Here is a 15,998-nt window from a genome sequence, read left to right on the forward strand (position 1 = left end):
AGAAGAGAATAGAAATATCTTTCTCAATAAAAGATATAAAAATAAAATATAATTATAGGAATCCGCGGCAAAATTTTAAATAGCAACTTTTAGTATATACATATATTTTTATCCGAAACATTTCTTCTCTGTCGAAATTAGAATATTTACATAAAAGAGATGATCGTTAATGACACATTATACAAATATTGTAATCTATAACGTCTTTTCCGTGAAATTTTTCGTATAATACAAGTTGTCAGTGTTATCGTTGACGTATAATTTTAAAATATTTTGCACATGTGGAAGAAATGTAGTATTTTTGTTGATTTGGTTGTAGTTCCGGTTAGAACTAGTATGTGAAGAGATGTCGTACATGTTGGCGAACAGTTACTTGTTATGGTTAGCCATTGTGTTTTGAGGTATCGATGACTGTTGAAGTATTATAATCATTCTTAGTATTCCCAATAATTCGGCCACGTCGAATTATGCAGTTTTATAAAGAAAAGCTTCTGTCACCTGGACAACTGAAACGTCTTAGTGAGCATAAGTACAGCTGTACGACGAACAGCCTTTTGGATGGATTTCTTCAACCCTGGTGGGACTGGCTTGTTAGCAAGGTTCCACTTTGGCTTGCACCAAATTTAATCACTATTGTGGGACTGATTGTCAACATCGCGACTACTTTGATCCTTGTATATTATAGTCCAGATGCTAAAATCGAGGTATCGTCTACATAACCTATTTTTCGTACTTACACATCATATCCTGGATGACAGTGTAAAAGGTTGTGAACTTGAAAATTTGATACATATTCGATATAAATGTAAAAAATAGAATTGTCAACTTTTACAGTTTTACATAAAATCATTCGTTAGAAGAAAATTTTGTATGTAATGGAGTATTACTGTGTATGTGATGTTTGTACAAAAAAAATTTGTACTCATGAAAACAACATTTTTTTAAATGAAATAAATATCTATTTATTACTTTAATATGTAGATATAGTATTACTTTAATATATAGATATAATATTACTTTAATATTTTAGGCACCTAGGTGGGCTTGTTTTTTATGCGCACTTGGTTTGTTTATTTATCAAAGTTTAGATGCCATAGATGGCAAACAAGCCAGAAGAACAGGAACTTCAACACCATTGGGTGAATTATTTGATCATGGGTGTGACTCCATATCAACCGGTATGTTGCTTAAGTTGATAAAGTTAATGTGACCTTTAACTTATTATGTTAAAAATCCATATTAAAACTAAATATAGTACCTCTATAAAATAGTGTGGAAAAAAATCTCTTTTATATTTTATATTACATGACAGTGTTAAATTTCTGTTATAATGAATGAAAAATTGTGTTTTTATTTTTCCAGTTTTTATTGCTCTATCAGCGTGTATAGCAGTACAATTAGGATATTATCCAACATGGATGTTTTTCCAATGCTTTTGTGCCATGACACTTTTTTATTGTGCACATTGGCAGACATATGTTTCAGGTAAGAAGTTTATAGATGTTAATAAGGATGATTTTATTAAATTTATTTATTTCACAATGCCATTGTTTTTAAATAGGTTCTTTAAGATTTGGCAAAGTGGATGTCACAGAAGCACAATTTACTATTATAATGATTCACCTTATTTCTGCAATTTTTGGGCCACAAGTATGGATGATAGAGGTTGTATCTAATTTAATAATTCTAATTTTACATTTATATAACTTTAGAATATCTCATGTCAATCAACAAAATTACCTGATGTAATTTAGAAAACATGTTATGTTTAAAATGCTTCATTAATTTATTCATTAACGATTTAAGAGACGTACAGGTTACATAATGAGAATATCTTATGTCAATTAATAAAACATTATAACTTTAATGTTATACTTATATGTTATACTGGTTGACTAATTGGTTTACCAATTTTTTGAGATACACAAATTATATAATTAAGTAATTGATTGTCATAAGATATTTTTTCTTTCCTTATTTTTAGTTTTTCAAACAAATATAAGCTTGTTTAGTATTAAGATTATTTAATCACAGAAACTCGTTCTTAAGGCATAGTATCAGATTTTGCAGTAAATTTAGGGGACTTGTAGATATTCTGCATAATTGCATTTAAAAACTTCCAGTATTATAAACTTTTATAGTATATTAAGAACCCAAATATTGATTCTCTTTTTTGAGTACACTATATTATCATTTATTCATATTAAGTTCACCATGATTTTTCATTCAAACCTTCATCAAATGTTATTTTCTACTTTTCTTATTATCTATCTCATAATTTTCTCATGTTATATACATTATTATGCCATATATATATATAAAATATAAGGATATCATTATATATGTATGTGTTATATTTGTTTATGTATTTTCGATTCATTTCGTCAATTTATGCACCGGATAAAAGACCAATAGTAATTGAACAAATTGTAATAGTTAAAAAGTTAACTAATTACTCAATTTCTAATCTAACTGAAGATTTTCACTTTATGCATTAATGATTTTTTATATAAGGAAAAACTAACGTTTCTAGTGAGTTCTGCATTTTTATCTCAAGACTCATGTTTATAAAAAATTTGAGAATATCTTTGCATGAGTCTAATGAGATTATTTCTTACAGATACCATACATAGATGGTTTTATGTTTAAGTATTTAATAGGAGTTATGACAGTAATTTGTGCAATGGCAAACTTATATTTCATCTTTTCGGTGATTTTCACCGGAGGAGTGGGCAAGAATGGTTCAACTGTGGCTGTAAGTTAGTCAATTAGACTTTTGTTTTTGGAAGTATGGAAATGGGAGCAGCATGGCATGAGGAGCAGCGCTGAAATTACCTTTTTTGCTATGAAACTTATTGTAACATGCATTTTATTTCCAATTCTTACTCATTTGTTTCCCTTCATCCAATTCTTTCTTACTTTCCTGCATCACATTGTTATTCATCATAAGTGCATCATAACTTACGTTTGTACCTACAATTGTCCATCAAATTCATTCATATAGAGAATATATTAAAAGGTATTAGTAAAATTTATGATATAATAGAGAAATAATATTTAGAATATATTCCTGTACTGTGCAAGGCTATGTGTAAAAATTCAACTTACTTTTAATACTTGGAATTATGCTTTTGAAACAATTTCTATCAAAAAATGTTCAATAAATAATAATAAAATATTAGATAATATAATTTAGGTATATAAATTTATCACTATACTATGTAAATGCCTTAAAATTAATATATACTTTTAAAATAATGAGATATAGTTTAACACTAGAAAAATTTACATTAACTCCAAACAGTAAGCACACACATAAGTATATAATTTAATATAAAATTTGTACTTTGTATCATGATTATAATTCATTGATTCAAAATGTAATTTTTCATCTCAATTATCAGTTAAATTATTATAACGTAAATATTTAGAAATGCAGGTAGGAAATTGAGTAAAAAAGCAGCTCCTTCGTGCCTGATGTTTTAATTTATTATTATCTCATGTACTGTAATGGGCCACAAGTGGAACTAGCTCATATTGAAAAAAATTGAGAGTTACATAGAATAAATGTAAGATACAGAGTAAACTTAGGTTAAATTTTAATTGCATTTCTGCAATTTTTATAACGAGCGAGATTTTATGCGTTTGTTTAGATACCAGTGCTTGGTGTAGGCACAATCAGTAACTACGTAGCAGTATTCTTTTATGCAGGCTACATTCATGTATTCCTTGAATTCTGTAAAGTCTTTGAATCTGGTGGGATTGGAAAGAATGGTTCCACAATTGCAGTAAGTTTTAAAAATATAAACTCATCAGTTGTATATATGTAAATTTTCCATCATTAGCATAGTAATCAGATCTTTCTTCTTTTATATTGCTTGCCTATCTAGATCATTCAGTTATTGCTATCCATGTTAAAGGACAATTTCTGCGTTACTAAATCTTATTTAATAATCTATATGCACATTACTTTACTACAATAAGAAATTCTTATGGTGTGCAGGCTATGAAGAAATACAGCTTATGTTTTAATATTATTTCCAAATGTAATCTCTCTTATGCAAATTTACCTTTCATTTTATTTAGGTGCTTACTAGCTATGGAGTTTTGCTATTTTAATGTAAACAAATAATTACCTGTGTTGAATAGTGATCATATTATCTTTACATTAAATTAAAAAAATAAATTTTTTAGAAGAAAAGTGATATTCATGAGAAAGAGTATGTCAATATTTTGTTAGATGTAAGAACTTTAAAATAGATTTATTTTTTTTGTTTTTTATTAAATTAAAAACGAACAAATATTTTATATGAAATTAAAAATACAAAACCTTCAATTAAATGATTTTAACACCTTGTGAAATCACACAAATTGCTTAATGTATATGTGTTTTAAAGATTTGAAATTGTTTCAAAAGCAAGAAGTTTTCATCGGTATGTAATGAAATATGCTAGAGGTGTGTTTAAAAGTAACTAATAAAAAGGTTTTTCGTGTCGCTTGCACAGTTGCCATACACTGGCACAGAGGTCAAGGTGTTTCCATTATGGGCTGCTGTGGGCATCGCTATTTTACTTGCACAGAGCAGCATATCCGTCATTCTTGCCGGTGGTGTCGGAAAAAATGGCTCCACCGTCGCAGTAAGTCAGTTCAAAAGTAATAAAATAATTGTGTAGTGCACTTTGCATTTTATTTTGATTTAGGCCCATGTTATAAAGGAGTACTTGCTCTCTTACATATAAAAATCTTGGTGTATATAATATATTAATATAAAACATCAACTATCTTGAGCATTATTACTTAATATATATTGTCTGATGTATTCGAAATTATAATGTTAAAAACATTTGTTATCTTTGGTTAAATTAAAAAATTAAAATTTAATTAATATACTATTATGAGATTGCAGCACAGGACGAATATTCAATTTTTATTGAATATGAATATTGAATATTGAATGACACAATATTTATTGTGTCATTTGTGTGGGTCTAAAATTGGCAAGAGCATCACACAGAACTGTTTACTGTATTTTTATTTCCACTCTGGTTAACACCTTTTCCTAAATATTTAAGAATCTGTGTTGATATCCTATACATATTTTCTTCTTTTTAATATTCCCATCCATTGACTACTCCTTTCCAAATACCATTTTAAGAAATTGCATGGATCCTTAGAAGTATATAATTTTATATAATTAATATAATAATTTTAGTTACTACATATATGCTTCTTTGTAAACTAACTTAGTGACTCTTTATGTACTTAGATGATTTTGATAATTAGTATAACAATCTCAGTTACTATATGTTTTACTGCAACTAACTCTACATGAACTCTAAATAACTTTGCATTTACTATGTGTGTTAAACCTAGGATCTGTCATTGTAATGTATTATGTTTCTTACTTCCATTTTTATATTTATTAATGTCTAATAGAATTTTATGTAGTCATATTGTAAACATATAGATGCTTTTCTAGTGTTTATAAAGGTTTGCATTTTACATTTGAATATACAAGTTGGACTATTAGTCCATCATATATAGCATGTAGCTTTATAATAAAGATGTAACATTTTAATTAAGTATATATTATAGAAATAAAATTTTAGTAAAAAGTATAGTATTTGATGTTTCCATATTAAGCATATTTATATATTGTTCCTTTTATTAGAGATTGCATATTTTTAAGTAATCTTTATATTGTTTATTATCGAATACTTAAACATTAAATTATAGGTACATATTTCATTTATAAAAATATATTACATGTTCAAATATTTTTCTTGTACATTTATTGACCACTGATGTCTTCATAATATTTATTCCATTTCAGGGAACATCAGTTTTATCTCCAATTATTCCATTTAGTTTCGTGGTAGTACCAGCTTTTATAATTTATAGAAAAAGTGCAGAGCACGTTTATGAAAATCATCCTGCATTGTATATACTTGCATTTGGAATGGTTGCAGCTAAAGTTACCAATCGACTGGTGGTATGTATATCAACAACCTAAATATCGATCATTTCATTCAATTTTTATGTTCTATATTCCATAGTATTGTTATTTATTATAGGTTGCTCATATGACAAAAAATGAAATGGAATATTTAGACACTTCATTGATTGGACCAGCAATGCTGTTCTTAAATCAGTATTTCAATTTTTTTATCAAAGAATATTATGTTCTATGGTTGTGTTTTGTAAGTCTTTTTTGCATAAATTTTATTGAACTTTTTTGAAATATCATTTTTATACATTTTACAATTATATGTGCTTTTAGATTTGGGTTACTCTGGATTTACTACGGTATAATACTCAAATTTGCCTTGAAATTTGCGATTATATGAAGATCAAATTATTTAGGATACCACTAGGAGATCATCGAACTAGTCTGGTTTCTAACACAGCTGAGAAAAATGGTACTAACAGGTCCCAACGTAATAGATTGCAAAAGAAACATCATTAGGATTTATTTGTGATAATAAATGCGCTGTATGGTTCATTTTTTGTATAAAGGAGAGTTAACAATATAAGAAAATATAGAGATTTGATAAATTTTGTTATATCACAATTGTATATATAATCAAAGTTCAGAATAGTACAGTTCATTTATTATCACATTAATTTCTAATCGCCGCATCTGATTAGTATTGAACATAAATAAAAGGTCTCATCAACATGTTGGTTAAAAGTTTCTCACTGCTTGCCATCGATTGCAATCAGTTTGTTATCGACGAAAAAAGAATATATCGTTATGTACCTAGTGATCAGAGTTACGATTAAAATCGGTAAAATCAATAAGATACATGAAATAATACAATATAAATACAGGAAGTGATATATAACTATTATTAAAGAAAGATAGAAAAAAGACATGACATAAACTTTAAGTAACTTTATATTATTGTTATAAGTATTATAGCAATTTAATTAAATCAGTGAATGTGAATGATTTATTCAACTTTTATTTATTAATAACTGTATGAAGTTTATGTTTGGGAATGACGCAATAATAACGAACATTTGTTCTTTTTGCTGACCTTTAGATTACAAGAAAAAATTTTGAAGATAAACGAATTTAGAGAAGACGTTTTAGACGAATTTAGAGAAGTTTTTGCTTATAATCATTAAAAAGAAAATAAAATTACCTGATTGTTTTTTCTTAGAGGTTGTGTTTAATGATATTGGTTATTTTTCGATTGGAGTACTATAGTCATGATCTCATATAGAATATATTAGTAGTTCATTTACATGTTTGAAATTAAAGGACAGATAATTATTTTCTTTTAAAATTACAAATCTAATTTAAAAATAACATATATATACGTAATTATATAATACGAATATTCCGATATTTCTATAGTCAATTATAAAATATTTATAGTATAAGTAAACTACCAAAGATAGTTCATTTGAGCTAAAACGATTCAATCTATGATTTATCTTATTCTTTTTTAACAATTTCAATTTTATATCATTTAAAAATTGTAAGGAATTGATGGAATGTTACTGACTAATCATTTTGTGTTTTGAAATATTTTTTTTTAGTAAACATCGGTTTCTAACGAGTAAGGAACTATACAAGGAAAGGTACATAGCACAGGAAATATGCATATTGCTCAAGCAGTATGTAAATTGATATAATGTATTCTTAATTTACAATGATTTACATTCAGCTCAGGTCCGTGGCCTTAATGTGCGCTTATGATTGCAACTGTATGAGATAGTTTTCCAGGTAGAAGACAAAATAGTTGAACAATTTTTATTTAAGATGATTCTGCGTATATATTCTTATATTTATTTAGCGTTGCGCGTTTTTCGTGGTAAAATCTCTTTTGATTACAAGACGTATAATATATAGATTCAACAATATCAATTATAAAAGATAATAATGCTTTAAACAGAAGTTGTTGCTAACTATGTGCAGTAAATATACATATTTAGATTTTTAATACATTGTAATCTTTATAACTATTGGAAAGCAAATTTTTTATATAAATGTGCATCACATAATAAGGAATGGATCATATAATTTCGAAACTAATTACAGTATAGATCATTAAAAGTTATTTTAACAGTTATTTAAAGTATATTAATTAAACAGAAAGATCTTAGATCAGTGATATATCTATTATAAAATTTGTGACGAGTAAAAAGTTGTGAAGATTAGTGATATATCTTTAAAATATAAACACGTATTCTTTCACTACATTGTATTTTAAGAAATATCCGAAGCTGTTCAAGAAATGGTTTCTTTACAAACATAGTTACGAGCAATCTAATTACTGTGCATGAGAAGTTGTGCAAGGAAATTACCGTTTAGTTCAAACGTTTCATTATAGAGTATTACAATTATATAATTCTGTTGTTTTACAAAAGTTTTGAATTTTTACAAGATCATTTGAGATTTTCAGAATGACAATATTTCAATGAGACTTTCCTGCAACATTGCCTGATAAAATAAATAATGTATCTAATAATCTAATGTAACGTATCTTGGTTTTTGTTCACAAAATGTAATATACTTTCCTGATAAATAATTTTCGTATCACATGCTATCTTTTATTTGTGCGTTTTCATTGAACAAAGCTTGATGTAATGGTCAAAATCTTTGGAGTTACGTCCCCATTCTCCTATCTTCAGATTTAATCCGTGTTAATCCTTCCAAAATGGCTTGCAAAGGTGATTCTTTCAAATAAATTCTAAATCTTGCTTTCTAAATAAAAAACATACCATTATAATTTTCAAAATATTAATTCGCATGCTGCATTATTCTATTTTATTTTAAATGTTTATATTGTTCCTCGTAAATTTTATAGTAGCACATTAACAATACCTAAATTTGTACCTTTGCAATTATATTAACCAATAATAGCTTGAGAAATTGTTTTTGCATTGAACCGCATTGTTAACATTTAGCATGTTTATGGAACTTTTACACAAGCCCACATTATATCAATTCACTAATTGATAGTATACAAAATCATATCGTTTATAATTTCATTTTGTGAATAATGCCTAATACTTATTTTCTCATATAGCAAAATGTTAGTTAAAAAGTACGGTAAAATAATGCGATAAACACATTATTAATATTAAAATATATGAAGAACTAGTATCGTTTTAATATCTTATTTATGTTTTAACATCTTATTTTTGATATGATAAGTTGTAATAATATGAGATATAGATACAAACATTATGAGGTACGTAATAAAGCAAGTAGAGAATTGAAGCATGTGAAGATTGCATTTGCATGACTCTGCTTGTTTGCTTGGTCCTAACGCCTTGTCGAACGCGTTCAGGATGTTGTACGATATCTTTAACATTTTAATTTATATAACACAAACCATTTCAATATAAACTGTACAAACTATAAGAAATCAAGAAAAAAACTTCTGAACACGGTCGTTGATTGATATACATATGTATATACGAAATGCTGCCAAGTATGAAGAGGGAAAGGTTTTTGGCAACTCTGTGCTATTTTATCTCACTTTTATCAAAAATACAAGTGTAGATCTGATTACGATATCTTTTCAATCAAAATTTCTCTCATTGATTGCCGAGCCTTAGTGAATATTAATGTAATGCGTGGTCTGTTACAATATTGGGCATAATATTTATTTAATATTAGGCAGTGTTATAATGTGTTACTATATTTAGTATAACATGTTAATCAAGTATGTGCGAATAACAAATTTTAATATTTTTATAGTTTGCTATATTTTAATAATTTTAAGTATAGTAATTATTTTAATGGTTTTCCACTATTCTAACTACTCATGTCTTATGTTTTGTATACCACTGTAATTTGGATTTATATTTTGGATATATTTTTTAAATTATAGATAACAGATGCAAAACATCTAAAAGAAGATTTTACGTTTCTTTAAATTATTCACATTGTAACAAGATATTCGCACATGCAGAACGTCAATGTACTTTATTCGTTGGTATGCATGAATAGTTCTGTTCACAGTTCGCGCGATGGTGGAACAAGAGCCTCTGTTAGACGAGGATTATCATCACGGATCTGATACTACCCTCGACCTATGACGGTTGAAATTCATCAGCGTAAAGATAATTATTTCGAAACGCAGGGTTACGTAAAACTTTCTTTGCAACTTTTATCATTACTCTTTCATTGCCCATTAACAAGTACAAATACTAGTCTCTTTCTAGAATGAAAAGTAATGTATTATATTGTAAATTAGCAGTACTACAGTTTCACGTGGCCTTGATACCCATCTTGAATCATAATTTTATTATGAAATTTGAGATGCTGGATAAAGGAAAGAGTATAGATTATATAGCAGAATGAAGCAGGGTAGTTACATTATAGGAAGTGAAGTTTAAGTAGAAGAGAAAGTTTAACCCTTAAAAGCTATTGTCGAAATTTCATTTTAGTACTTCAGTATTTTAATTTACATGGGCAAAATTTCACATATTGTTTATTTTGGAAATTAACAAATTACCATTGAATATTGGATGAAAAATAGACATTGTTGCAATGCTATCATATGATAGTTATTAAAATAAAATTCGCACAGCATGAAATTTCATATGTATTAGCCTGTAAGGGTTAAAGAGAATTTCGCGTGGTCCTCTTCGACGTAGGAGAAAATTAAAAATGAAAATTTTAATTTTATCGATAAGTGTATTGAAACTGTTTGGTTCAAAGATTTTCGATGAAGTAAGATAAGAGTATTTCCTGTGATAGTTTTATAGAGAAACAGCGAAGTACATTTTCATTATTGATGGTCAAACAACGAAGGACTATAGTTATTCCTACAGAGTCGGAGACATTTCGAATTGTAAGATAAGATTCATGTATTATTGGTAACGTTTAAAAATTCGTACAATTTTATAGAATGATATAGAAAGGATAGAAGAACTTTAAGAAAGTAGAGTGGCTTTTTTTTTCAAAGAAAAAATTGTTAAAAACAATTCTAAAGTGGATAAGGTGAAGATTTTTTAATGTTGTCAGGATGAAATAGCATTTAACACTAGCACGCTAGCGTAATAAAGAGATACTTGTTCATTTTTACCAGTTGTACGACTTCCAGTCTTTATCAACATTTTTGTGATCTCTTAAATGGAGATGATAGTCGAGTTATTTAACTAAAATAATAACGATGTCACAAATGTTAGAGAAAAAAAATAAGAAGGATAATAATAATAGAAATAAGTTTGTATAAATAAACAATTTGTAATATATTTATTTAATAAGAAATAAGATATGAAATTTTACCAGATTTAATTTTAAGTTAATGTTAAGTTCAGAGAAAAATTATAGATATTAATTATATGGCAAATTATATCAGAAGTTTTATGTTTATAGATTCTATATACTGTAAACTGCGATCATTGTAATTTATGCGAGCAAATAAAATTTTAATTACCATTCTGTTACTTTCTTATGTTTTCTTTTTTTTTTTTCGTTTCGTCGATGAATTTTCATCAACGTCTAGTGAAATGAATTTTGTCGAATCGTTGAGAATATTTTCTCGCGTTCGAAAGTGGAACAAATTCGAATAACGATTAAAAACTGGTTCAACCCTCGCGCCGGAAACTGGGCCAGGAGTAATCACTATTTCCCGGGAATTCGGTCACCCATAGTATTTCATGATCCCTTGTAAAAATATCCTTGGGATAATCCACCTACGATCTAATATATATTGCAGTTGAATATTTATTTAGAAAATTTATTTGCAAACAAATGAAAAAAGGAAGCAACGAATGCTTATGAAGATACATATAAATATTATTTTCTCATTTTATCGGTAATAATTTTTTTATTCACTGTAATTCAATAATTATCTAAAATCTATTTTGCAACAATTTCGAAAAATTTCTGGGAATTGGCAGATTCGTTTACACAGCTTATTGGCAAATGAAATATTAAAATAGCTATTTATATAAATTTGAATTTTTCTCAATAAGCATGTTAAATCCTTTTACTTAAATTTATAAAAAGAAGATATATGTCTTATTGGTTTTTTCTGTTTGTATATCTCCGATCTTCATTCCAATAATATTTTATTCGCCATTTATCCATTGGGAATCATATTTTATCTGATAGTACCATATCTTTGTGAGACACTCTGTATAGCATGGTAGGCAATGTTACATTACGTGGTAGTGCGATATTGATCAATCAGATGGCACGTAACGTGTCCCTTGATCCCTAGGTGTATACTTTCTGTGGGCCAGCAAAAACGTTAGGGAAGTAAAATAAACGCTCGTACCATGCCGCAACAATGAAATGCATAATCAATGAAAGTGCATTACGTTCCCACATCTTAGCTCTTTAGTGGTTCGTTTTCTCTCTTCTCCGCTTTTCACAGAGTCCGAAGACCTCGAAATTTCGTGACCGAGCTACGTATCACCTCCTACCCTTGTTCGTCTATTCGACCTGGGCCACGTTCTGAGACGTTTCCCCTTCCCCAATACCAAATCCACAGGAACGTAATATTCTCTTCAAGGATCCTTGGTGTTCTTAAATTCAATCATGGTTGCATTCTAATGAGATTATGAGACTTTCAATCAAGTTTGAGAGAGTCCAAACCTGTTTCACGGTGAAATTAATTAGAGCAGTAATGGTAAATAAATGGTTTTACGGGTTATCGTAAATGTTGGGCAAATTGTGTTGCGAATTGAAATTTAGCAATGAAAGAGTTTCCTGTAAATTTTCGATGATAGTTTCATTCGTTCGATAGTAAATTACAGATGCTTCATGTATCGTTATATTGTTTTGTTAATTCTGTGAGTTACGTAATTAGTATTGTTTTACTTTTAATATGGTTCAACTTTTTAAATAACGAATTGGTAGTAAATTAATTCCATTTATTTATCATTGAACTATATGAATTTTGTTCATCCCCCGAAATGATTCGATTTTTTTATACAAACATTTTTTATAAAGTGGCATATCCTTTTTTGGATATACTACTGGCGAATGTATGCGCATGCGCGTCGAACGATAGGGGTAGTAAGTAGAAAAGTCGAAGTTACGATCGACGAGAATCAGTCTGCCTTCGGCGACGTCCGAGCGACCATTTATTATGATAGTATTTTGGATTTGATAGTAAATAAACTTTACACGTCTTTATGATTTAACAATAGCTTAAGCTGGCAATAAAATGTTTCACCTAATCATACGATCTTTAAAAAAATCATTATGTACTTCCACAAAAATAAATGAATAATAATAACAACTCTTCTATTACTATTATTACGAATACGTAATAATTATTCTAATAGCATTATTAATAATTACAATATGAATCATTTCACACTCCCAAGCAACACCACAGTAATACTATACACTACTATACACAAAGGCAAAAGATATCTTCTTCTTTAATGCATCAAACGTCCATTATTTTATATTCAACTTTCTTTTTTCTGGTCTCTAGATAAAGATACCTTTGAACTGACAATTGAACGGATTGCTCCACGTAACCTTCCTAAGCAGTTTGAATAAAATTTAATCCAGTCGATATCGACTATAGTTTAGTTTCGCATGAAGGATTTCTGTTGAATTTTTAGATTCTACAGTGACGGATAAAAGAAAATTTTAAATTGATATGCTTATTGTTAATAACTTTTGCATTGAAAATTTTTTGTCACATTGATAACCGGTATACCATATTCGTTAATTGTTTCTATCAAATATAAATCCATTTTGTAAAATGGTGTTCCTTTTTATTTTTCATGGTGCCTTTTTATATCTCTTGTTTCGTAAATTTTCTTTTGTCCGCCACGGTACGTCCCTGTTCCTCTACCACCTCCACTTTTCCCGAACATCCAGCTAAGTCTGTCAGCAGCGTTATTGATCCAGCTGGTAACAGACCGCGTCTATGCAATGAGGCCATCTATTCCCGAGAATCGTATATGTATATGGGCTCGCTGGGCCAAGCGTTCAGGATAGCCATTCAGAAGGTGCTAACGTCGTATTACGTAGACGGCGACATTGCTTACGTAGACCGTAATCATATTAGGCTTACCCACGTCTGTTTCTAGGTTTTGTATGGTTACAGTTGACAGCCTTCTCCAGGTGCGACTCTTTCTTCTGACAATTGGGCTTTTTCACGGACATAAATCTCTCTTGTTGTTTCCAACAAGTCTTGTTGTTTGGGAGAATTTCGAAATGTATATAATTAGAGAGTAGGAGAATTATTGTTATAATGCTAAAAATTTAGAATATATATATATATACTTGACTATAAAAAAAAGTAAGGTAATTATATATCCTAACCTCCTAGGTAACGATACATTATCACAAATTTTTATTTTCTAAGTCACTCTGTTATCTATTTCCCTGCAAAGCTTATTAAATAAATCATCTTTAAAAGTATTCCTTACTTTACGATCTCGGAGAAATTCTAAAAATGATATCAACATTTTCCACATTTTTATAGTGGAATGAAATACCGCTCCAATTCCACGTGCATATATGTAAAACTATCGTAATGTTCACATTCATTTTCTAACCTTTATTTTTAAGAGAAATTTAACCATTTCAATATATCTTCCCAGTACAAGTACAATGGTTACAAAAAGATATTGTCACACTAGTACATTTCTTACAATATTTCCACATTGAGTAATTAGGTACAAGTATATTAAATTCCGTACCGTTCTGTAGCACTTTCGTATGGCTGCAAAAATTTCATATTATGAAAATGATATGTATAGAGCATGATAAAAAAAAATTGTTTTATTAAGAAATAAGTGTGCGTAGCCGGTGTACTTAAAGTTTCTTTATGATAAAACAATTGTGCTGACTCGTGAACGAGCGTTCAATTGACCTAGAGCGACTGAAAGGGGTCCCGGTGTTCCATTATGTACCGGCAACAATCAAATTTCGAAACTATTAACAGGCATTGAAACGGGCACGTACACGCGATCTGATGCACGCGTGTGTACGCGTCTAGGTGAAGGATAAGTGCATTAGACGAGGTCTGATAAGCTGGTGTGCGCGTGTGCATAGTAAAAGTCGGGAGGAACAGTAGCGGCAATTAACTTGCCAGCTGGTAGGCTATAAAAAGCGCAATTTCATCCAGCTCGTTGCAATGTAACCGATAATTAGAAAAATTTGTACTTCTTATCGGCCCTTCGTTTGTTTCTTCGTTTCAATATTTTAGTTCATTATACTTTTCTCTCTTCATTTTGAAATGTATTTTATTTGTCGTATATATCATATAATATGTGACATTATAATATTACAAGCGCGACACGGGATTCAACGGTTAAACTTTCTCAATATATCTTACAGGTACAACGAAGCGGAGAATGTTATATCAATCATTTCAAACATTATTAAAATGTTATAATAAAAATACGAAAAATACGGAGAAGTAATAAATCGTTTAATTAAGAATTCTTCTAATAAGAGACGCCGAGGGAAAAAAGAATGAACGCTATTGTGTGTTTCATTATTATTAAATAATTGCATATTATAAGGGTGGAATGGATAATAACAAAAATTCCCTTTAATTGTTTAAAAAACATATACAAGTGTTAGGTAATGTATCGATACTGTATTGATTTAGAATTTTTTGCTTTTAGAGATAGAAGAGACGAAGAGAAGAAACGGGAAGCGAGATGAAAAGAAGAGAAGAAAGTGTGGTGAAAAGTGTTTGCTTCTATCGTAGAAGGGCGTGCATCGTTCTTTTTTTTATGTTTAGGTTGCTACTTTGTAGGGACTTCCCCTTTCGGGTTCCCATCGAGTAATTTCTGAACGGGATTGTCGAGAGAATAGTTCATCGATCCCTACAGACCAGAACTAAAGGCTAAATTTCCGGCTAAACTCTCGGTTTCTCTTATTCTCTCAGATTCTGAAGTAATGTACTCGCGTTTATTTCTTTCGACATTTATGTTATACGTGTTGCATAACTTTTGTATTTGGCCAGCTAAAAATTGGCAAAAATAATATGATAGAAGTATAAATAATTTTTTTATAGATTATTTTGTATAGATCTATTAAAATA

General features: G+C 29.0%; 1 protein-coding gene across 8 annotated transcripts; it reads left to right on the forward strand.

The window, feature by feature from the left end:
• Positions 1-314: 314 nt before the first annotated feature.
• Positions 315-11,155, forward strand: LOC117230468 (cholinephosphotransferase 1). Of its 8 annotated transcripts, XM_033487967.1 has the most exons (11): positions 315-704; positions 1,031-1,178; positions 1,363-1,485; positions 1,562-1,665; positions 2,621-2,755; positions 3,654-3,788; positions 4,506-4,637; positions 5,834-5,992; positions 6,075-6,200; positions 6,281-6,419; positions 9,983-11,155. In XM_033487967.1, exons 1-11 carry the CDS (start codon positions 468-470, stop codon positions 10,057-10,059), a joined length of 1,515 nt encoding a protein of 504 aa, XP_033343858.1. In that variant the 5' UTR covers positions 315-467; the 3' UTR covers positions 10,060-11,155. The 8 variants fall into 8 exon arrangements, with proteins under 8 accessions (XP_033343858.1, XP_033343849.1, XP_033343855.1 ...); XM_033487958.1 differs by lacking the exon at positions 2,621-2,755 and having other exon boundaries at positions 9,983-10,059; XM_033487959.1 differs by lacking the exon at positions 3,654-3,788 and having other exon boundaries at positions 468-704.
• Positions 11,156-15,998: the final 4,843 nt, after the last annotated feature.

This window comes from Bombus vosnesenskii, unplaced genomic scaffold (genome assembly GCF_011952255.1).
Source record: "Bombus vosnesenskii isolate JDL3184/JDL3185 unplaced genomic scaffold, Bvos_JDL3184-5_v1.1 scf7180000013267, whole genome shotgun sequence".
NCBI classification, from domain to species: Eukaryota; Metazoa; Arthropoda; class Insecta; order Hymenoptera; family Apidae; genus Bombus; species Bombus vosnesenskii.

What these genes read in the sequence shown, in the direction of transcription:
- LOC117230468 (XM_033487967.1), top strand. Translation starts at nt 468, where the DNA reads ATGCAGTTTTATAAAGAAAAGCTTCTGTCACCTGGACAACTGAAACGT. An exon ending in AGAATGGTTCCACAATTGCA is followed by an intron (nt 3,789 to 4,505) that starts GTAAGTTTTAAA and finishes TCGCTTGCACAG; the next exon opens with TTGCCATACACTGGCACAGA. An exon ending in AAGTTACCAATCGACTGGTG is followed by an intron (nt 5,993 to 6,074) that starts GTATGTATATCA and finishes TATTTATTATAG; the next exon opens with GTTGCTCATATGACAAAAAA.